Source organism: Eptesicus fuscus, chromosome 13 (genome assembly GCF_027574615.1).
Source record: "Eptesicus fuscus isolate TK198812 chromosome 13, DD_ASM_mEF_20220401, whole genome shotgun sequence".
NCBI lineage: Eukaryota > Metazoa > Chordata > Mammalia > Chiroptera > Vespertilionidae > Eptesicus > Eptesicus fuscus.
This window is the reverse complement of record NC_072485.1, coordinates 21,964,653-21,987,122: the sequence shown is the minus strand read 5'-3', so window position 1 is coordinate 21,987,122 and position 22,470 is coordinate 21,964,653. Positions and strand designations below refer to the sequence as shown.

General features: G+C 40.7%; 1 protein-coding gene across 5 annotated transcripts in view; it reads left to right on the top strand.

Moving 5' to 3' along the window:
• The window catches only part of CEP57 (centrosomal protein 57), a 55,557-nt gene that overhangs the window by 9,975 nt on the left and 23,112 nt on the right, over nt 1-22,470 (top strand). For 4 of the 5 annotated variants that reach the window (XM_054725076.1, XM_054725077.1, XM_054725078.1 and 1 more), the window contains exons 2-4: nt 9,219-9,375; nt 21,221-21,400; nt 21,694-21,815. In XM_054725076.1, the coding sequence (XP_054581051.1) occupies nt 9,255-9,375; nt 21,221-21,400; nt 21,694-21,815 (423 nt within the window). In that variant the 5' untranslated portion in view covers nt 9,219-9,254. Of the gene's footprint in view, nt 1-9,218; nt 9,376-14,391; nt 14,417-21,220; nt 21,401-21,693; nt 21,816-22,470 lie in introns of those variants that run through there. The other variant, XM_054725079.1, reaches the window with a different exon arrangement.

Genomic DNA, 22,470 nt, shown 5'->3' with positions numbered 1-22,470 from the left:
AATGTATTCATTATACTAATAACCCCAAATAAAGGTGACCACCAGAGAAAAGAGAATTAGTGGATTAAAATAAAAGAGTGCAAAGATGATATTGAGAAAGGGGGGTGGGGGGGAGTAAGAGAAAAGAAAGAATCAAAAAGAAGGGGGGCGAAAACTACTTATATGCGGAGAAAACGCCAATAGAACAACAACTAATTCAAAAAAATGCAAACTAACACCCAGATATGAATGGAAACTACAAACAACAACTAATAACAAGCAAGGGGAGGAAAAACAGAAGCAAAAAAAAGAGAAATAATCAAACAAGCAAACAAAAAAAAACAATCTAATCAACAGTCAAACTAACAACAATAGGACAGAGAGAAAGAAGGGCAAAATAAAACAAAAACATAAAAAAGGAAGAGAAGAAAAAATTGATATAGTGAAGAAAGAGAAAAGAGAATTGTGTATGGACTTGGAGCAGGGGATCGGAAATGAGATATATAAGTTAGATGAATTTTTAATGGGATAAGAAGAAGGAATAGGGAAAATCTAAAGCAGGAATAGGGTACGAGAAACAGTACAACAAAAGAGGAATAGTGAGGAAGAGAGTGTTGGCATAAAGATAAAGTTGAGATAGAGTAAAATGATGCTAAAGGAAAAATGAAAATAGAATGTAGAACACTAATCCCAAAATAAAACAACATAATATAAAGAGAAAATAAAATGAAACTTTAAAAAAAGATAAAATAGTAGTAATAATAATACTGATTAAAAATAAAAATATAATAATTAAAAAGGTAAAATCAAGTGAGACAAAAAATTTCGTTTCTTAAGTAAAAGATAAAAAATAAAAATGTGCAGTAGTGAAGGTCATTCACTGCCTCTACTGTTTGGCACGGCTGTTTCCTGTTAGGTAGTCAGGACAGTATTGAAGTTCCCTGCTTTCCACAGCCCCTCTGTGTTGTAAGCCACAGTCTTGTTTTCAAGCAGGCAGTATTTCTTTGTTACTCAGCCTGCCTGTGGTTGTATTTACACAAGAGTCAATTTGTGATTCAACTCCCGGGTGGCAGTGTTTCTGTATTGACATCCGGGGATATAAGTCCTCTCTACCCAGTATTTAGAATTGTTTTCCCTGATGCACTTAATACTGGTTTGGGGGTTTGGACTGCCCCATACTTGGTTTTCTGATCATTTCTCCCCGTTCTGATCCCCAGGTTCCACAAAAACAATTTTGCCCTGCAGTCTCTGAGAGTGTTTTTAATTGGGTGATCCTATGTACTGGGCTTAGTAAGCAAAAGCAAGGATTTAAGGAGAAATAAGAGCCAGAGTAAGTGCAAGAACTCGAGACTTTTTCGCCCCGGCACTGCGCGCAACTCTGCTCACGTCTCTGTTCACGTCTTTCCCCCTGCCACAGCACAGCCGGTTTACTGGTAAAGCTTCAGGCTGCCTTTTTGTGCCCAGCCCAGCAATGGGTTGATTTCTAGAGTTCTGTCAGCAGCCCGGTGGACCACTTCGCGCCCCCCCCCTCCTTACACATTCGCGGACTACGCTAGCCCCAATGGCCATGGATTTTGTGGGGCACAGACTTTCTCTGAACCTCTAGATCCCGCTGTGCGCGTTTCTTCCTCCAGCCTGGATCACAGACCTCACCTTTCTCTGGGCGAAATCTGACCTTTCCGTGAGAAGGTGCAAAGCTCGTCCTAGTCCGCTGCTGGAGACCCAGTGTTAGTGGGTTCGCAGCTGGTCCCTGGGTGTTGTGGTTGTAGAGTCCCGGGAGGTATCGGATTCTTCCCGATTGAAGGTAAGGCTAGGCTTCCAATCACAGCCACTCTTCCCTTCCAGATGGCGCCATCTCTGTGGCAGAGCCGGTCACTCCATGAGAGATTTCGTCATCAGTGGAGGCTGCCCAGTCAGGGGAGCCCGGTCCAACAGTCCCTTAGAATATAGTTGTCCCTCACTCACAAATAGACATTCCCCGTAAGTCCATACACTCTCCTTTCATTCTCTCACACACTATCTTGCGGCCTGCCTTCCCATCGGCAGCCATCTTCGATCTCTCACCTCCCCAAAATTTAACTTCCTAGATAACTTGCTAAGAACCAACCTTGTAAGCAGACATTTCTAAGGATAGCAGTTGCAAAGTTTGCTATTAACTCTACTTCATATGACATTTATGCTATTTTTTATATAAATGAAACAAAAGCTTTTATTGTCTTTCAATGGGTTATAGCAGCTTTATTGAATAGAATAATTCAGTTTCATAAACAGTGGGATATTTTTCTGTTTTGCAGGGAAATTGTATAACTAATTTATTAACATTTATTCAGCAGATTTATCGAGTGTCTTTATTAGAACTTAAACTCTATTGATGATGACTGTTTTTACTACATCAGTTCTATGCCAACTGGGTGCCCTACAATTCATTTCACTTCTGGCACTAACTTCCTGGAGATAGTGCAGACCCTATAGGGATTAGGTGCTCCCACTTCAGTTGTCAGCTCTAAGTCCCAGATGTTCCCAATGCAAACTGCCCAGCCAACTGCAAATTAAGGGGTTACATTTAATAATTCTCCAGAATGACTCTCAGGACTCAGGAAAGCACCATACATATAATTACAGCTTTTTAGTAAAAGATAGGACTGAGAAACAGGCAAATGGCAGAGACACCTAGGGCAAGATGGTACTACTAAAGAGGATTTCATGACCAATCTGGACGCTCCCAGAAATTAACTGCAAGTTTGTTTGTTTTTTTGAGGTTTCATTATGGAGGCATGTTTGGTGAGATCATTGGCCATTGGTGACTGAACTCAATGTCCAATTCCTCTCCCTTCTGAGGTCTGGGTGTGTAGCTAAAATGTCTAACTCTTTAATCACCTGGCTGGTTTTTCTGGCTAACAGCTCTCATCCTAAAGTTAACTAGGGGGCCCCACTATTAGATAAGAAAGACACTGCTATCACTTAAGAAATTTCAAGTTTTTGAATGTCAGGAACCAGGGACAGACACCAAGTATATTTTTTATTCCACAGGGCATATAGATAATATATGTATGTCAGGTAGGATTTTTTTTTTTTTTTTTTAAAGAGTAAGGAGATTGAGTGACAGAAGGGCACTTACTGCTTTAGATCGGGCAGTCAGGGAAAGCTGCACTGACAGGCAGATCACTCCATGGTGTGAGGAAGGGAGCTTTCCAGGCAGAGTAAACTTAGCAAATGAAAATGGAGGGTACTGCGCATTCTAGAAATTCAAGATAGTTAGTATGGCTGGGAAATGGTGCTGGTGGTAAGGAGAGAGTGGTGGGAAATGAGGTCAGGGTTAGCGTGGGTCAGATTATGTGGGGCCTTCTAAGCCATGATAAGATTTTGGATTTTTTTCAGTGATGGAAAGCCATTGGAGGGTTTGGACTAGGAGTATTATTTGAATTAATTTACTTTTAAAAAAGAATCATAAGGACTATTTGGAGAGCAGGCTAAGGCAGCAGTCGCCAACCAGTGATCCATGGACCACTGGTGGTCCATGAGGTCCAAAAGGTTGGCGACCGCTGGACTAAGGGGATGTGGACAAAAATGGTTAACCCTTTGCACTCGCTTGCTTTTTTTCTCGATTCCTTTATTCTACTAGGGATTTAATTTTTTAAATACCCCAGATTTTACAAAGCGCGGCAGTAGAATAAAAAACTGGAGTTTCTTTTCATACAAACTTATTTATTTGGATTTTTTTATATTTCAAATTATTGATACATTCAAAGAGTATAAAAAGAGCTGCTACTGATGCTAACAGTGTCGAGTCACACTCGACATCCGAGTGCAAAAGGTTAAGAAGCTATCCTGTTAGTCCAGACGAAAGATCACAGTAATGTCAACCGGAGCATTAGTAGTGGCATTGATGAGAAGTTGGGGGAGTTTCTTGATATATTTTGACAGAGTCCAACAAAGATTAGATGTGGGATATATGAGAAATGACTCCATCCAAGGATTTTGGCCTGAGTAGTTGGGTAAATGGTGGTGCCACTTATTGTGCTATGCTGAGAGAGGAGCAGGTTTGGGGATAAGATTCAAGAATTTGGTTATAGACATGTTAACTTGGGAAGCCCATATTGACATCCCAGTGGAGATGAGTGGGAAGGTTGATTTGAATATAGAGTTTAAGAGGGAGAACTCTGTATTCTGAATTTAAACTTGAAAGTTTTTAGCAAATAAAGGCTTTTCAAAACCCTGAGAGTAGGCGAGATCATCAGAGGAAACCATGTAGGTGAAAATGAGAAGAGGTGGGAGTACTAAGCTTTGGGGACTGCCAGGATTTAAAAAAAAAAAAAGATCCAAGGAGATTCTGAGGGAGGAGCCTGTGTTAAGAGGAAAACCAAAGAGTGTGGTGTTCCATCCACTAAAAACCGATTGAAATGGGTAGGAGGGAGATGTGATTAAGAGGTGGCAGCAATTATAGATATTGTGAGGGACTTTTTATTAAAGCTGAGAAATGAAGCAGGAGCTGGAGGGGAGTCCTAAAGTTGAGGAAAGTTTTTAATTTTTCCTTTCTCTTTTTTCCTAGTTTTGTCCTTAATAGCAATGTGAAAGATCTGGTAGGGAGGGAGAACTAGATGGCATCAGAAGGGAGAGGGGTTTTATAGGAACCAAGACTTTGAGTATGTTAGTTACACAAGCTCACTCCTTGTTTCAGGAGAGGGAAGTCAGAGTGAGAGCAGTGTAGGTAGGTTGGCGAGTTCTCTTTTGAGAACTAGTTCATTGTTCAGTTAATCACATAAAATGTGATTGCCCCTTTTCTGCAGGGAGTGAGGTTGTGATGGGGGACGTGGAATAGGGTAGAGGGACATAATAGGGAGAGGTAGTGGGCAAGTCAACTGTTTTGAAACTCCTTTTTCTTTTATTGTAAAACTAGAGGCCCAGTGCATGATTGAATCATGCACGTGTAGGGTCCCCTACACGCTTTCGTTTTCGATCACAGGGTAGGCTTCTGAAAGGCCTGGTGCACCAGCGATCAAAAGCAAAAGCGTGGGAGCTGGGTGCCTGTCCGCTGGTGCACCAGGCCTTTCAGAAGCCTCCAGCGTGGCGGAGGTTTCTGAAAGGCCTGGTGCCTGAGTGGACAGGCACCCAGCTCCCCACTTTTGATGGTCCGCGGTGGGACATGAGCTCGCTGCCCCAGAGGCCCCTTGTATGCCACAGCACAGCCATGGCGCAGACGCTGAGCTCGAGCCACTGCTGGCACCGCAAGTTCAGTGTCCCGCCGGCCCAATCGGCCACCCCGAGTCCCGCCCCCCCCGCGCCTCCTGGCCAATCGCAGGCATAGCGAATGTGCGGTCAATTTGCATATTTGTCTATTATTAGGTAGGATAGGGAGATTATACTAGACTAGAGGCCCAGTGCACAAACATGCAGGGGTAGGGTCCCTAGCGGCTGCTGACCAGGGCCTCCCTTCTTGGTGGTCAGCGCACGTCATAGCAAGCGATCAAACTCCTTCCTGGTCATTCGAACTCCTGAGGGACACTTTGCATATTAGGCTTTTACATATATAGACTAGAGGCTTGGTGCACGAAATTCGTGCATGGGCGGGGGGTCCCCCAGCCCGGGGATTGGGCCTAAACTGGCAGTCGGACATCCCTCTCACAATCCTGGATCACTGGCTCCTAACCGCTCGCATGCCTGCCTGCCTGCCTGGTCGCCCCTAACTGCCCCCCACTGGCTTGGTCACCCCTAACTGCCCCCGCCGGCCTGATTGCCCTTCACTGCCTCTGCGTGCCAGCCTGGTCGCCCTAACTGCCCCCCCTGGCCTGGTCACCCCTAACTGCCCCCTCCCTGCCAGGCTTGTCGCTCTTAACTGCCCTCCCTGCCAGCCTGGTCACCCCTAACTGCCCCCCCTCTGCCAGCCTGGTTGCCCCCAACTGCCCCTCCCCTGCCGGCCTGGTCACTCCTCATGGCCCCCCCGGCTGGCCTGGTCGCCGCACACAGCCTGCTTGTTCAGTCATTTGGTCATCCCTCACTAACCCCCCTGCCGTCCTGGTCGTAGGCAGCCATCTTGTGAGGGTGTGAGTGTTAATTTGCATATTACATCTTTATTTTATAGGATTGTTTCTATGGAGCTTCCAACTCTTAAAAATAATACTGCTTTTCTAACCCCTGAAGTGTATAATTCCTTACAGTTTTTTTTATTTGTCTTAGGGTTTACCTAAACTTTACTATCTTAACCATTTTTAAGTGTATGGTTTATTTATTTCCTAAAATATATTTTTATTGATTTGGGAGAGGGAGATGAGATAAAAACATCAATAATGCGAGAGAATCATTGATTTGCTGCCTCCTGCACACCCCCACCTGGGGATTGAGCCTGAAACCCGGGCATGTGCCCTGATCGGGAATTGAACTGTGACCTCCTGATTCATAGGTCAACGCTCAACCACTGAGCCACGCCAGTTGGGCTAAGTGTACACTAGTGTTAAATATATTTACATTGTTGTGAATCAGATCTCCAGAATTTTGTCATCTTTTAAAATTGAAGCTCTATATACATTCAAGAACTCCCATTTGCAACCTCCCCTCCGCCCCTGGTAACCAAGATTCTACTTTCTGTTTTTATGAATTTGACTACCTTAGATACCTCATGTGCTAGTAAGTGGAATAGTAAAATATTTGTCTTTTTGTGACTGACTAATCATAATGTCCTTAAGGTTCATCCATTATGTAGCATGTGATGGGATTTCCCTCCTTCTAAAGGCTGAATAATATTTATGTATATATCAAATTTTGTCCTTTATTCTTTTTAGTATACACATTTAGACACATTAAGAGTATATGTTAGTTTTGCATGTCTTGTTTTAATGTGATTTAAAAATAGTATTGTAAATAATTTTTCAAAACCATTTTATTTTGTCTTCCTACTCTTTGCTTCAGACTGCTGACAGAAATGAGGACATTTGAGTTTCATTGATTAAACCTTGGCATTCAAAATGAGTTGGCTGACTTAGAAAATGGAATACATTTAGCATTGCTTTTCGCAAATGGTGGGGTGCGGGGGGACCCATCTTTTTATAACTTGCATGTTTATATAAAGACATTGCATAGTTTGCTGACCCAACCCAAGCAGTATTTTGATGACATATATGTGACAAATTTTTTTTGGAAAAATCTTAAACTATTTTATAAGAGCTAGCAGGCAGTGATTTTAATGAGGTTGGTGTTTTTTTGTTTTGTTTTATTTGGTAAATTATTTAGGCACAGCCCTTCTGTTAATATATGTGCAATGTTCAGTAATTCTAACAAAAATAGTTTTAAAAATCATAAGTGAATTTTCAGGGAGTTTATGTTCATAAATATATTGATAAGGACTATTTCCTAACCATTGTTGCTACATGATAGGATTTAGTAGTTTGTATGAAGACCTAAAGTTTTCTGTGAAGAATCATATTTAAAATTAAGCTATATGCATGGTGCTTTTCAAGAGCTTTGTCAGCATTATAACTATATTATAAAAGGCCAGTGCTGTAACGATCAAACAGTCACCAGAAGGTGCATTGATGGGCCTCGCGGCACAGTGGGTCTCGGTCTTGTGCGATTTCACACTGGGCCTCTAGAATTATAATAATTGAAAACTCACCAGCCACCTGCCAAACCTGATGCCAGATTGCCAAAAAACTAGAAAAATATTAACTCTCAGTCCTTGTTTCATGTGAACATACTTTTTACAATAGACCTACCATTGATTTACCACTTTTGAGACTTACTCCTACCCCTTCCAAGTTCTTTCCCCTCTCCTTTAGTTTTCATAGCCATAATGTGTGTTTTGCATTGGCTTTCTTAACTGAAAAACTGCATGGTTTTTAAAAATGAAATAGTCTTCAGTTTTTAATAAGATTTAGATACAATGTGGTTATTTTGGTGGCCTTAGTTTATACCAAGAGATTTTTTACTATTATTGTAAATATTTATATTTCTTTGTCCTTTTCTGGAAACAGATTTTTTCTGGTGCTGTATAAATAGTTGCAGTTCTCTAACAGTAGGAGTCAAAAGCCTGCATTACTGTGGCTACTTGAATAAGAAAAATGAATGTTGAGAATTTTTAGCAGTTAGCAGTCATATCTTCCTTTCCCCTTAGCTTTCAGTTTCTCCATTACTTCCCCCACTCTAGATCTCTGCACTAAAAGGAAGTCACCTGTAACACAAAAGTCCACATTTAGTATCTCCTGCACTGAAAATTATCATGTGGAACAGAATCCCAAATTGAACAGAATCCCATTTATGACAGAACATGTGTGTGTGGAAATAAACTTTGATAAGCTTTAATGTTTTCTTTGCTTCCCTTTCTCCCCCCTAACTAAATGTAAAGTTTTTGAGGCAAGGACTATGTACACCACATGGATTAAACCTTGGCATTCAAAATGAGTTGGCTGGACATTTGACAAATATTCATGAAGTATTTAGTTGATTGGGGATAGATGAATGCAGTCATTTTGTGTCAGTTTCTGATACTGTAAAAATACAATATTTTTCTGAATATGCATTTTACAGTAAACATTTTTAACATAAATTGTGAGTATAATAAAGTATTTCTGTGCAGCGTTTGTATTCAAGTTGTGTGAATATTGTTTCCTTTTTTTTTTTTTTTTAGAGAAAGAGAGAAACATTGATTTGTTGTTCCACTTATTTATGCACCCACTGGTTAATTCTTGTATGTGCCCTTATTGTGGATCAAAGCCACAACCTTGGTGTATGAGGTACACACACTAACCAACTGAGCTACCCAGCCACGGCTAACATTATTTCCTTTTTATAGTGTCTGGCATATGGCTAGACTCACACAAATATGAAACACTTTAAAACTTTTCTTATTTTAAAGTGTACATGGGAACGTCCGGCCCGTGGGTCATATAAGGCCCATGAAATCATTTGGTCTGGCCCTGCCAAGGCATTAGGGGTGAGTTAATTAAATGTTTACCAAGTATAGCAGACTATTTGTATGGCCCACAAATGATGTTCTAAATATCCAAATGCTGCTTGGCAGAAAAAGGTCCCCCACACCTGTTTTAAAGTGATGATTGGATTCTGTCACATATGATTAGTGGACTCTGTTGTTTCTGTTGTCTCTATCAGTGGAACATATAAACAGTCTGGTTCTCAGTCATGAACATTCATGGGTGTGTGGGTGCGTGTATGTGTGTGTGTATGTGTATGTATACACATGCCATTTGCATTTAAATTTGAAAGGTTATTTCTGTATTTTTATCTTTCAGAATATCTTAGCTGAACCATCAAGGTCTAATGGAAGTATGCTTCGCCATTCCACATCTTCATATGTAGTATATCCACCAGATAAGCCTTTCCTTAATAGTGATCTTCGACGCTCCCCAAATAAGCCTACACTTGCCTATCCAGAAAGCAACAGCAGAGGTAATAGAGCCTAGCAAAATAGATGTGGGTTTTGTGTGTGTGTGTTTAGTTGATGCTTAAATATTCTTAATTGTGTCTTTTCATTTTAAATTTAGAGGAGGCAAGAATATTTCCCCTCTTCCTATTTTAACCTCAAAGTATAATGCCTTTTTTAGTTTGCTTCTTGTCAAACATCATCATTCTTAATATTTTATCCTGCAGTAATGCACTTTTCTCTGAACTTTTGAAAACGTTCCTTTACATAGATGTAAAAATCAGAACTAGATATAATATTGTAACAGAAGGAGTAATATCTAATTCTTAGACTTGTGTTCTGCTGGAACTCTAGTGCTTGGGGTTTTTTTATATGTGTTTTTTATTTTGTTTTTGTTTTTAAGAAGAAATTATTACTAAAAGGAAATTGTTTTTATTCCACTGTGAACTTAGTTGTTTTTTACTTTTTTAACCTATGTTAAGTTGTTTGAATGTCATGTAGTTTTCGTTATTTTTCAGAATCGCCAGTCTTGAACTACTGTATTCTGATAAGTAGCACTTTAGCAGTTGTTTTATTAACCATTAAATTAATTAGCATGTTCTTCATCATCATCATCTTAGAGAAACAGTATCTTATAAATAAGTTTCTGATTAGGAAATTGAATATTGAATTTTAAAATTCTTAAAATATACCAGACACCAGGTTAAATTTATTTTAGCAAACGCTTTTGAGGCCCCAGGATTTACATTGGAAACTATGCTTGGATATTATTATCTACCTGATACTTGACTATACAGTCACCTCACAGTTTACAAAACAGTCATTCTGAGATTAGTCTTTTTAAGATATTTGCAATGCATTTCCCACTTGAAACAAAAAGTTCCAAACTAATTTACAAATGCCTATTTAATTTATATGTTGCAAACCTAACACTTCTTTTATCTAGAGAATTGTTAGTAAATATCATTGCCACAGTACTAGTGATTAAACACAATATATATTTTTTAAAGAATGAAATTCATTAGCATTCCAGGTAAAGCAAATATATTTGATTTAATCATAATATGAAAATTGTATAAGGTAGTTATATTCAAAATTGACAGATGAAGAAATATCTCGAAGATGTTAAACATATATAATAGCAAAACCTTTATCCCTTTCCACTTTTTCCCTGATTTGTTTTAGTGTACCCTCAAATATTTATTGAATTAAGTTTTATTTTTAATAGAACTCCTATAATAAACTTTTTTTGCATATTATAAATGCTTTTTTCTCACTAATACTTTATTTAGCTGGGAAAAGCTTTGTAATTCTTTAGTTATGGTTTAATATATTTTCATTGATAAATAAACACTTTACACTGCTATCTGATAATTACAGAACATGAAAATACTAGAGGCCCGGTGTACGAATTTGTGCATGGGTGGGGTTCCTCAGCCTGGTGGGCGATTGGGGCCAGCCAGCTGGTGGAGGGGAGGGACCGTGGGAGGTTGGCTGAGGGAGCACACTGACCACCAGGGGGAACCTCCTTTGTTTAGCATCTGCCCCCTGGTGGTCAGTGCACGTCATAGTGACCGGTCAACCAGTCGTAAAGGTCGCTTAGGCTTTTATATGTATAGATAATTTGACTAATGGCTATGGAAAGAGATAATTAAGCTGTTTCTTGTACTTCTCATTCATTTGAACTTTAGTTAGAAAAGAAATTGGAAATTGTTACTGCCTTCAAAAATGTATTAATGTCTTTAGAGCCGTTTAAACTTTTGCACTCGGATGTCGAGTGTGACTCGACACGGTTAGCATCGGTAGCAGCTCTTTTTATACTCTTTGAATGTATCAATAATTTGAAATATAAAAAAATCCAAATAAATAAGTTTGTATGAAAAGAAACTCCAGTTTTTTATTCTACTGCCGCGCTTTGTAAAATCTGGGGTATTTAAAAAATTAAATCCCAAGTAGAATAAAGGAATCGAGAAAAAAGCAAGCGAGTGCAAAGGGTTAAAAATTTGTAACGTCATTCCAAAGAGTTTTAATATAACCCATTGTTCATGTTATTTGTTCAGTACATTTCAAATGACAGTGTCATGGAGAATAACTTGGACACCTGAAGTAAGATAACTAGATGTAAGGCAGTTCTTCTAGACAGTGCTTTCTAATCTTTCACACATTACATAGTACATATGGAAAATGAAAGTGCAATATATGTACACCACAGAAAGTACAGATAAACTGTGGGCTTGATGATAACTAGTTTGGTCTCTTTAACTGTTCCAGGTCACTCTTGTCTCTCCATCCCTCTTCAGAGTTGAGAGAGAAAACATCTTGGCATATACATTTGTGTCAGATATGTAGAAAGCTCAGTGTTATTGTGTTAGGTATTAAAAATGTACTGCCCATCTGTTCTTTTAAAGCATTGGTTCTCAATTTTTTGGTCCAAGAAGCCCTAATAAACCTATTGCATAAATATTTTGATGAACAGTAACTATTTTCCAGATTTTAAAAAATAGTCTAAAAAGTGACATTGTTTTATTTAACACTCTGTAAATCTCTTATTTATGACTTATAGAAGACAGCTTGATTCTCATATATACTTTTATATTTCATTTGAGGAGATTTTATTTTGATTGAAGTATGTGAAAAAAATCTACACAGGTATGTAGTTGGAAAAGGAATAATATTTTAATAGCCTTTCCAACAGTTTAGATAATCTTTGATACTATACCAAAATTTAACACATGGTAGTTTAAAATTTAGTTGCAATATGCAATCTGAAAATATCAGTGAATTTTCTATACTCTGACTTCAGGAACACCTATATGTTTGGAGATTATGAGTTTTAAGATTCAGAAGTGGTTTTAATTATGGTTATGGTTTATTACAATGCAATCTAAAGAAATCTAGATGTTTCCAAAGTTCTCCCTCATAGAGGTCACACAGAAACACACTTCTTTCTCCAACAGTGAACTCTCCAGCATCTATACTGCGTTTCTGTCCAGTAAAGCCCACTTAAGGCTCAGATTAGGGCTTTTGTCTGGAGCACTTTTTTTTTGCCTGCGCAACCAGTTGTGATATTTACCATAAAACACATTGTTTACACAAACAACCTACGCAGACTTATGCAGTAGAATCTAGTGCTCTAGGCCTACAAAACATCTTATCAATTAATAACATGGGAAACACTTCAAAAGCCAAGTTTCATAGATTAGCCAAGGTTCAGTCCTGCTGTATAAACTTTTTTTATCCTATTATATGGAGATCTAGTGTTTGCTGTGAAAAATCTGCTCGTGAAAATAAACCTAACACGTACAGTATTTTTAACTGACATTTTTCCATTTTTTCAATATTTGAGTTTGCTTATTCTAGAAATGTATTTTCCACAGTAACTCTCACAATTTATGAAGTTAAAAATCTTCTAATCTTTCAATGTTCATTTCTACATAAAGTACTTTTCACTCCAGGGTCTTTCTAGGTAATGTGGTAATTTGAACATAAATAGCACAATGGTGCATGACCTCATAGAAGTGAGGGCAATAGAAGGGAAGAAAAAGCAAGGGTTCATTCACATGCTTTTTGAAGGCGGGGGGCAGGGGAGGGGGCGGTAGGGAGCTTAAGATCAGTCACTTGGTCATTTAGAATGTTTTTTAACTTAAGAAAGCCAGCATGCTAGTATGAAAAGTAAATATTTGTCAAACTAAAAGTAAATATTTGTAAAAAAAAATACAGCTTTTGAAATGAAAATATTATAAAGCAAACTAATCATTTGGACCCAAATATCTTCAATTAAAACATTAGAAATAAGGGGATGAAGTAAAAGTTTGTTATATTTCTTATGTGAACTTTGTTTTATATACAATTTCATTTTTTATATACAATTTCATTTTTGCATTGAAAATGCATTCAGAGATGTGTTTATGTATTTATTTATATATTTAAAAATATATATTGTGGATTAGTAGAATAAAGTTATAATATTGTATCTTTAAGATACTAGACTTATTTAAGAACATTTTAGAAAACAAAGTACATTTAATAAAAAGTTAACTATTTGTGATAGAAACTCCCAATCTGAACTAGTTTTGGCAAAGGGGACTCTTTTTGGTTTACAAACATGGAAGGTAGGATTGAAAAACCAAGAACAGGAAGGCAGATGTAACGGTGAGCTTAAGAACATTAGGAGCCAATGACTCAATATGGCCTACATTGCCCTAGCTGGTTTGGTTCAGTGGATAGAGCATTGGCCTGCGGAATGATAGGTCTCTCCCATCTCTCTCTCTTATTTTTTTCTGCTTGCCACAGACCAGTTTTTCCACATGTCAGGAAACATGGTTACTAACAAAGTAAGTTTTAAGTTGAACTAAATTCTGGATTTAACTTTTGGACAAAATTCTAAAAATTCCCTGAAGAACCTGTGTCTGAGTCAGTCAGCTTTGGTGAGTTTTGTGAGAGGCCACTAAAGGAATCAATCCTATATAATAAAAGGCTAATACGCAAATTGTTCCTTCTATCAGGAGTTCAACTAGGAGCTTGACCAGGGCGTGGGGCTGGCCGGCCAACCACCCGTGGCCCCTCAGCCCCGCCAGCCGGCCCAATTGACTCGAACCCGTGCACGAATTCGTGCACTGGGCCTCTAGTGTATACGTAAGTTGTAGTTAAAGCCATGTTGACGAAAGGGCAAATTCTCTGGAAAAGCTGTGTGCAAAATCAGACAAACCGCTATGCTATGCTTCATATAATAAATATACTTCATATAATAAAAAGTCAAGGAAACAAAATTAGAAAGCATAAAATACAATGATAAAGAATAGGATGACATCAGGTATATGGTAAATGGGATTATGTTAGAAGACTCAAAAAAGCCCTGGCTGGTTGCTCAGTGGTTAGTCAGCCTGCAGACCCAAGGTTCCAGAGTTAGATTTCTGGTCAAGGACATGTCAGGTGGGAGCGCTTGTGGGAGGCAGCCAGTCCATGTGTCTTTGTCATTTAGATGTTTCCTTCTCTCTTTCTCTCTCTCTCTCTACCTCCTCCCTCCCTTCCACTCTGTCTAGAAATCAATGGAGAAAATAACCTCAGGTGAGGATTTAAAGAAAAAAAAAGAAGAAAAGTCAGTATATGCTTTTTAAGCCAAAACTAAAACAAAAGGACACAGGTTAAAAATAAAAGGTTGGCAAAGACATGTTAGAAATATAACAAATAAAAAGGATGAATGGCAATATTATTGTCAGATTAGTATTATACACAAATAGTTTCATATAATAATAAATTGCAATGACTAATACCCAGGTGTCAGAAATAAAATGAACTTAAAGCATAAATAGTAAGAAGGTAAGTAAAGCCCAAAGCCTCGGGGACACTAAGAGTCTATATAAGGCCTAGGTATTGGGATACAATTGAGGAGAAGTTGGGATTTAAAATCTAGGTAGGGGCTGGAGAACAAAACTTTAGACCCATGCAAGGGATCTAAAGCTTCTGAAATAATGTTTTCTTTGAAAAACGGAGACTAATGGAGAAAGGGAACTAGAACAACTCAGCCCCCTGGCCTGGGAAAGTGGCTGTGGATAGAAAAGTCACCTCTCAAAAATCAACCTAGGAATGTTCTCTGTGCTCACTGAGGTGCATACATGAATGAATAAATAGAGCTGTACAGTGTTAACTCAGTGGAAACGCTTAATATTTTGAGTTGCACGTAAAGAATGTGTGAGAGCTGCATTTTTTCTTTTAATAGCAGAGTTCAATATGTAAGTGATGGCCTCACTTTGTCAACTAATAACAGATTATAGAGCTATAAAGATAGGAAGTGTGAAACTGGTACAAAACTAGATATTAGTGAAATAGAAAGTTTATAGACACAGATGTATATAAGGATGGAATTCTAGAAATGCATCTATTGACATGGAGAATGATTACACATAAGTGTGTAATACAACATAGTCAAGAGTAATCCCACTAACATAATAGCATAGAAAAGTACAAAAGGATTTCAGCAAAATATTTTAAATTATGCCAAGATGTTACCATTTGGGTGTCATATTTTTCCTTCTCGTTCCTGTTTTTTTTTCTGAATTCAACTTAACTCTAGTTAACACTGCTGTATAATATACAGCAGGTCCTCAACATCGTTTCAAAGTTTTATTATAACATTGATTACATGGGTGCCCTAGGATGTTTTGCTTATATCCATTAATCTATGGTAGAATTGGTTTTGTTATACGTTATTTCCCTTAAAGTTGTAAAACCTATTGATGATGTTAGGTGAGGACTTACTGTTTAGGAAAGTTGTTAAGAGAGTAGATCTTAAAGAGTTCTCATCACAAAGATAAATTTTTTTCTTTTTATCAATATAAGGTAATGGATGTTAGCTGAACGTATTCTGGTGATCATTTCACTATACATGCTCATCAAACCATCAAGTTGAACACTTTAAACTTACATAGTGATGTATGTCAGTTGTTTCTCAAAACTGGAAAAAATAAGCATGAATTCAGGTTTGTTAAACTAAGGAAAGTGGGAGAAAGAACTAATGTTTGGCCTGTGTTGTGTTTTGTTTTAAAATAAAAATGCTGAGGATTCTAAGGAACTTCTAAGAAAGATTCTAAAGAAATGCCAAGATTCTAAGAAAGGTACATAAATCTATTATGCAGAAAATTAGAAATTAGGGACAATATTGTAGATGTTTATAAGACTAAAATGTTTGGTTCTCTATTAATAAATTTGAGTATTATAATAAAACTAGAGGTGTAGGATCCCCTACACGCTTTCGCTTTCCATCGCGGGGGAGCTGGGTGCCTGTCCGCTGGTGCACCAGGCCTTTCAGAAGTCTCCGGCTCGGCGGAGGCTTCTGAAAGGCCTGGTGCCGGAGCAGACAGGCACCCAGCTCCCACGCTTTTGATAGTCCGTGGCGGGATGTGAGCTCGCTGCTCCAGAGGCCCCTTCTGTTCTGCAGCACAGCCATGGCGCAGACGCTGAGCTCGCGCCGCCACTGGCGACGCGAGCTCAGCGTCCTGCTGGCCCAATCAGCTACCCCGGCCACCCCAAGTCCCGCCCCCTGCGCCTCCCTCTGGCCCAATCATGGGCGTAGCGGAGTGATGGTAATTTACATATTACCATTTTATTAGGTAGGATTTTTAAGGTGTCAAAGTCTCAGTAAAGCTCTAACCCAGTGATGGTGAACCTATGACACGCGTAGCCATTTCTGATGACACGCGGCCGCTGAGGCGGCAGCATGCCGAGGATGAAACATTTGCTGCTCCTGAGGATGAAACATTTGCGAAATAATGTTTTTTCCTCAAAGTGACACACTACCCGAGTTATGCTCAGTTTTTTGGCGAAGTTTGACACACCAAGCTCAAAAGGTTGCCCATCACTGCTCTAACCCCAAGTAGTTTTGGGGAATAAATTTTGCAAAATGTTTAAACAGAAAATCTCCAGGATATATAAGCCATTCTAGAATGCAGAAAAAGAAAGCATATACCCATCTCAGATCTCTTTTGTTAATCTAGTACAGTGGTCGGCAAACAGCGGCTCGCGAGCCACGGTTTGCTGCTCTGTTGACTGATGAGTTTGCCAACCACTGGGATAGGGGCTTAATCACAAGGAACAACAACAGCCTGTAATTATTGGAATCGAGAGTCTAGGTCAGTGATAGGCAAACTCATTAGTCAACAGAGTGGCAAACCATGGCTCGAGAGCCGGTTTGCTGAACACGGATCTAGTGTATCCCTGTCATAACCACATTTGCTCACTTATAAACAAAAATTGAATGTTCCAGCCAATTACAAAATAACTGTAAATCCTAATATATAAAAACCCAGAGTCCGTAACATCCAAAACTACTGAAGGCTCAACCAACCAGAAGTCAGTGCTGGGTCGCCGTGGTGACCCAGCACTGACTGTTGCAGCTGTGGGAGCCGGGACCCAGCACTGACTGCCAAGGGGGCTGCGGATTAGGCCTGAAGAGAGGCCTGGAGACAGAAACAGGGTCTGATCCGTAGCCTCCATAGCAGCTCTTGATCAGCACTTTCCTCTGTCTTTCGCTTTGGGCCTGGCCAGCAGCCGTGCCTCTCTTTCTCTAGGACAGGCATCCTCAAACTACAACCCGCAGGCCACATGCAGGTGTTTTTGCCGTTTTGTTTTTTTTACTTCAAAATAAGATATGTGCAGTGTGCATAGGAATTTGTTCATAGTTTTTTTTTAAACTATAGTCCAGCCCTCCAACGGTCTGAGGGACAGTGAACTGGCCCCCTGTTTAAAAAGTTTGAGGACCCCTGCTCTAGGGCCTCCACTGGTGCTGCTGATCAGCCCCGCCTCTTTGATCAGGCCTGTTGATAGGCCCAGAGACGCTGACTGGCACAGAAACCAACCAATCAGAACCAAATCTGGGTGAAGTGTGAGGAGCCAATGGCTGCCTAGGAGGCGGAGCTTTTGATGTTGACTGGCATAGAAACCGACCAGTCACAACCAAATCTAGCACAGAAACCAACCAATCAGAACCAAATCTGGGTGAAATGCGAGGAGCCAATGGCTGCCTAGGAGGCAGAGCTTTTGACGTTGACTGGCATAAAAACTGACCAATCAGAACCTAACCTGGGTGAACTGTGAAGGCAGAACTTAAGGTGGGGGCTGAGGAGGGGTTTTAAGGGCAACAGCAGTTTGGTGTACAATGTAAGAAAGCAATTCAATTTTTTAATGACCAGTTTGGCAGTATAGTGCATATGGCTGGCTATCAGTCCAGATACAGGGATTATGTATTTATTGTCTGCCAAGAGCATTTCCTCCTGATGAAAAAGGCTCCCTCCCCCCATTTAAGCAATCCTATCCTATATAATCTGTCTCTACTACTAAAAGGGTAATATGCTAATTACCGGGTCGACTGGCCGTCTTCCAGACATCTGACTTCCTTTCAGACAAAGCCATGCTGGTGTGGGCCAAGGCAGAGGCCGTTAGGGGCGATCAGGTCGGCAGGGGAGGACATTTGGGGGCGAGATCAGGCCAGCAGGGTAGGGAAGTTGGAGGCGAGATCAGGCCTGCAGGGGAGGGCAGTTGGGGGCAACCAGGCCAGCAGTTGAGGGCAGTTGGGGGGCGAGATCAGGTCAGCAGGGGAGGGCAGTTGGGGGGCGAGATCAGGCCGGCACAGGAGGGCAGTTGGGGGCAAGATCCAAGCTGGCAGGGGAGAACAGTTGGGAGCAACCCGGCTGGCAGGGGAGGGCAGTTGGGTGCAATCAGGCCGGCAGGGGAGGGCAGTTAGGGGTGATCAGGCCGGCAGAGAGGAGGGAAGTTGGGGGCAAACAGGCTGGCAGGAGAGCAGTTAGGCATAAATCAGGCTGGCAGTGGAGTGGTTAGGGGGTGATCAGACTGGCAGGCAGAAGCGGTTAGGGGCAATCAGGAAGGCAGGCAGGCGAGCAGTTGGAGCCAACAGTCCTGGATTGTGAGAGGGATGTCTGACTGCCCATTTAGGCCTGATCCCACTGGGATCCCAGATTGGAGAGGGTACAGGCTGGGCTGAAGGACACACCCCACTCCGTGCACGAATTTCGTGCACCGGGCCTCTAGCCTATACTAATAAAAGGCCAGGCCTCACGACCAGAGACCAGACCACCATGGCCCCTCACCAGGCAGGCAGGCAGGCAGAGTGGTTAGGGGTGATCAGGTAGGCAGACCAGCAGTTAGGGGTGAGCAGGTAGCCAGGTCAGTGGGTAGAGGAGATCAGGTAGGCAGATGGCCCCTCATTGGACTGGCCCTGCCCCCATGCAAGTGGTTTGGGGCAATCAGGTAGGCAGGCAGAGTGGTTAGGGGTGATCAGGTAGGCAGACCAGCAGTTAGGGGTGAGCAGGTAGGCAGACCAGCGGGTAGAGGAGATCAGGTAGGCAGATGGCCCCTCGCTGGGCTGACCCCGCCCCCAAGCAAGTGGTTAGGGGCAATCAGGCAGATAGGCAGAGTGGTTAGGGATGATCAGATAGGCATACCAGCAGTTAGGGGTGATCAGGCAGGCAGACCAGCAGTTAGGGGTGATCAGGTAGGCAGGCAAGTGGTTAGGGGTGATCAGGTAGGCAGGCGAGTGGTTAGGGGCGTTTAGGTAGGCAGACGGCCCCTTGCAGGGCTGGTTCCCCCCCCATCCCCCGGCAAAGAAAGAGGGAGGCCCAGGCCAGCCAAGCCATCGCACTCCAGCCTGTCACCTGCAGAGGGAGGCCACCGGTGTCAGGGGAGGAGGGGCAGCGCTGCACAGATGGCAAGCAGTGGCAGTGGCGGTGGTGGGGCCCGCAACCTGCAGCCAGGGGAAGGAAAGCCCCGCTAAGCCCTGATCTCAGGCCAGACCTAGCGACCCTACCCGAGGAGTCCCAGATTGTGAGAGGGTGCAGGCCGGGCTGAGAGGACCCCCACCCCGAAGTGCACAAATTTTCATGCACCAGGCCTCTAGTCCTGTATAATAAAACCCTAATATGCAAATAGACCAAACAGCGGAATGACCGGTCACTACGACGCTTATTGACCACCAGGGGGCAGACGCTCAATGGAGCAGCTGCCCACTAGTGATCAGTGCACTGCCACACAGGGGGCGCTGCTCAGCCAGAAGCTGGGCTGTGATCACGGCTGGTGAGCACAGCAGCGATGGCAGGAGCCTCTCCTGCCTCGGCACAGTCGGACATTCCCCTGAGGGGTCCCAGTCTGGGAGAGGATGCATGCCGGGCTGAGGGGACCCTCCCCTCTCCACACATCCCCCCTCCACCCCCCCCCCCCCCCCCGTTCCACCCAGGGCACTAATGTCGTGCACCGGGCCTCTAGTGCAAAATAAAATAGAAGTTTCATGTGTTTTAAACAGTGTCAGAGGTGACTCTGGCCAGGCAGCTCAATTGGTTACAGCCACATCCCTATACACCAAGGTTGCAGGTTTTATCTCTGGTCAGGGCACATACAAAATCAACAAATGAATGTATAAATAAGTGGGACAGCAAATTGATGTTTCTCCCTTCCTCTTCCTCTCTCTCTGAAATCAATAAATTTTTTTAAAAATGGCAAAGAGATTATAATTAATAATGGTCTGTGTTGGAAAAGACATGCTTCTGATGAAAGTATAAATTAACGCAACCTTTTTTGAAGGTACTTTACTTTTTCAGGAAACTTTAAAATATGAATATTTTTGAGCAGTAACTTGATTTTTCAATTTTTATTGTTTTTAATAAGGACATACCATTTTAAGACAGCATGAATGAGAGCTCACAGTATCTTAATGCTAGAGTGAAAAACAAAAATTTTAATCTCAATTTATAGTAAAAAGTATATATAGTAAAAAATGGAAAGAAATAACAAATTGACAGTCATTATCTTTTGGTAGTAGGATTATCAGTTATTTTCTTTGTTGTATTTTCCTGTGCCTTGTACAGTGAGTACATACTACTTTTATAATTAGGAACTTTCATTGGGCAGTTAAAGTGTGCTTAGATTTTTATCCTAAGTAATGAAAAAATAGATATTAAAAATAATCCTTTTTATGCTAGACTATTTTAACTCTGATTGGATTCTGCCTGTGATCCTTTTAATGAAACAAAAAAGAGTGATAGTTAATGTACTTCAGGACAGTTATATGAACTGGTATGATTAGCTAAATATTTTCACCATTTTGAAAATCTGAAATACCTTTACCGTGATAAAGTGGTTTTTACATGCGTACCTCACATGTTTCAGAAACTCAAAAGCTATCTTTAAATGGATTTTTTAAAAATTCTCATATGATGGTAATTAACATCTTATTGTTCCCAAAGAGTGATCCTCCACTAGACCCACCCCATCAATTTTATTTTTTATGTAGAAAGGTTATTCTTTCTAAGTGAACTTTTTCCATATATATTGTTATCTTATAGTATTCATATTTGTATTTGGCAGCCATATTTTCTGCTCTGAAGAATCTTCAAGATAAGATTCGACGCTTAGAACTTGAAAGGATTCAGGCAGAAGAAAGTGTGAAAACCTTGTCTAGAGAAACAGTTGAATATAAGAAAGTATTGGATGAACAAATACAAGAAAGGGAGAATTCAAAGAATGAGGAATCAAAGCACAATCAAGGTTTGTTTAATTATTAAGGAAATAAAACACCGTCAAACAAAGTATTGTAAAATTACTCCAAAATTGCACATTAGCATTTTCTGGTGGTCCGTCTTCAGACACTACAAAACTGCATTATACTCTGATGCATGTTGAGGAACTTTTAGATATGTATGGTTTACATCATCTGAAAAGGCACAGAGGGCTACTGGAAATGTTTATTATGTACACAGTAGACAAAATTCCTTTTAACAGCTTGTTAAAACTGTTCCTTGAGTGTCCTAATTTCTGCTTTTCTTACATATTCTTTTTAGAACTGACATCTCAGTTGTTAGCTGCAGAAAGTAAATGCAATCTTTTAGAAAAGCAATTGGAATACATGCGTAATATGATAAAGCATGCAGAAATAGAAAGGACATCTGTCTTGGAGAAACAGGTATGATACCTCACCGATTCATTCTCAAGGACAGTTATTTGTGGGGAAAATTAGACGAAGTTTTTTTTCCTCAGTGAGGACTAATGGTGCTATTGTAATAATCATTTCTACTTTTATCTTAAAGTAACCATTGGCAATAGTACCAGCAGTTCATTTTGAAAATCTAGTGTAAGCTTTGAGAAAAAAATGTAATTGTTGTGTTTTTTTTCAGCATAGCTATGAAGGGGAGGTTCCCTTTTGGATGACACACACACTGCCCCATCCTCTACACCAGTGATGGGCAACCTTTTGAGCTTGGTGTGTCAAACTTTGCCAAAAAACTAAGCATAACTCGGGAAGTGTGTCACTTTGAGGAAAAAACATTATTTCGCAAATGTTTCCTCCCTGCGGCTGCGTGTCATCAGAAATGGCTACACGTGTCAGTGCTGACACGCGTGTCATAGGTTCGCCATCACTGCTCTACACCAAGCTTTGATAGCTTCAGCTTTTGAGTAGTGTAACAGCCCATGACTTGGGGGTCATTACTTGGGGTCCTTTGTAGTATCTGAAGATTTGATTGGCCTTCTAGTTATTTCTATATTTGGTAAAGTTTTACTTAAATTTGGAAAAACATTGCATAGTGAGTTGTGTGATCTTTTCATGTTATGATAACTTC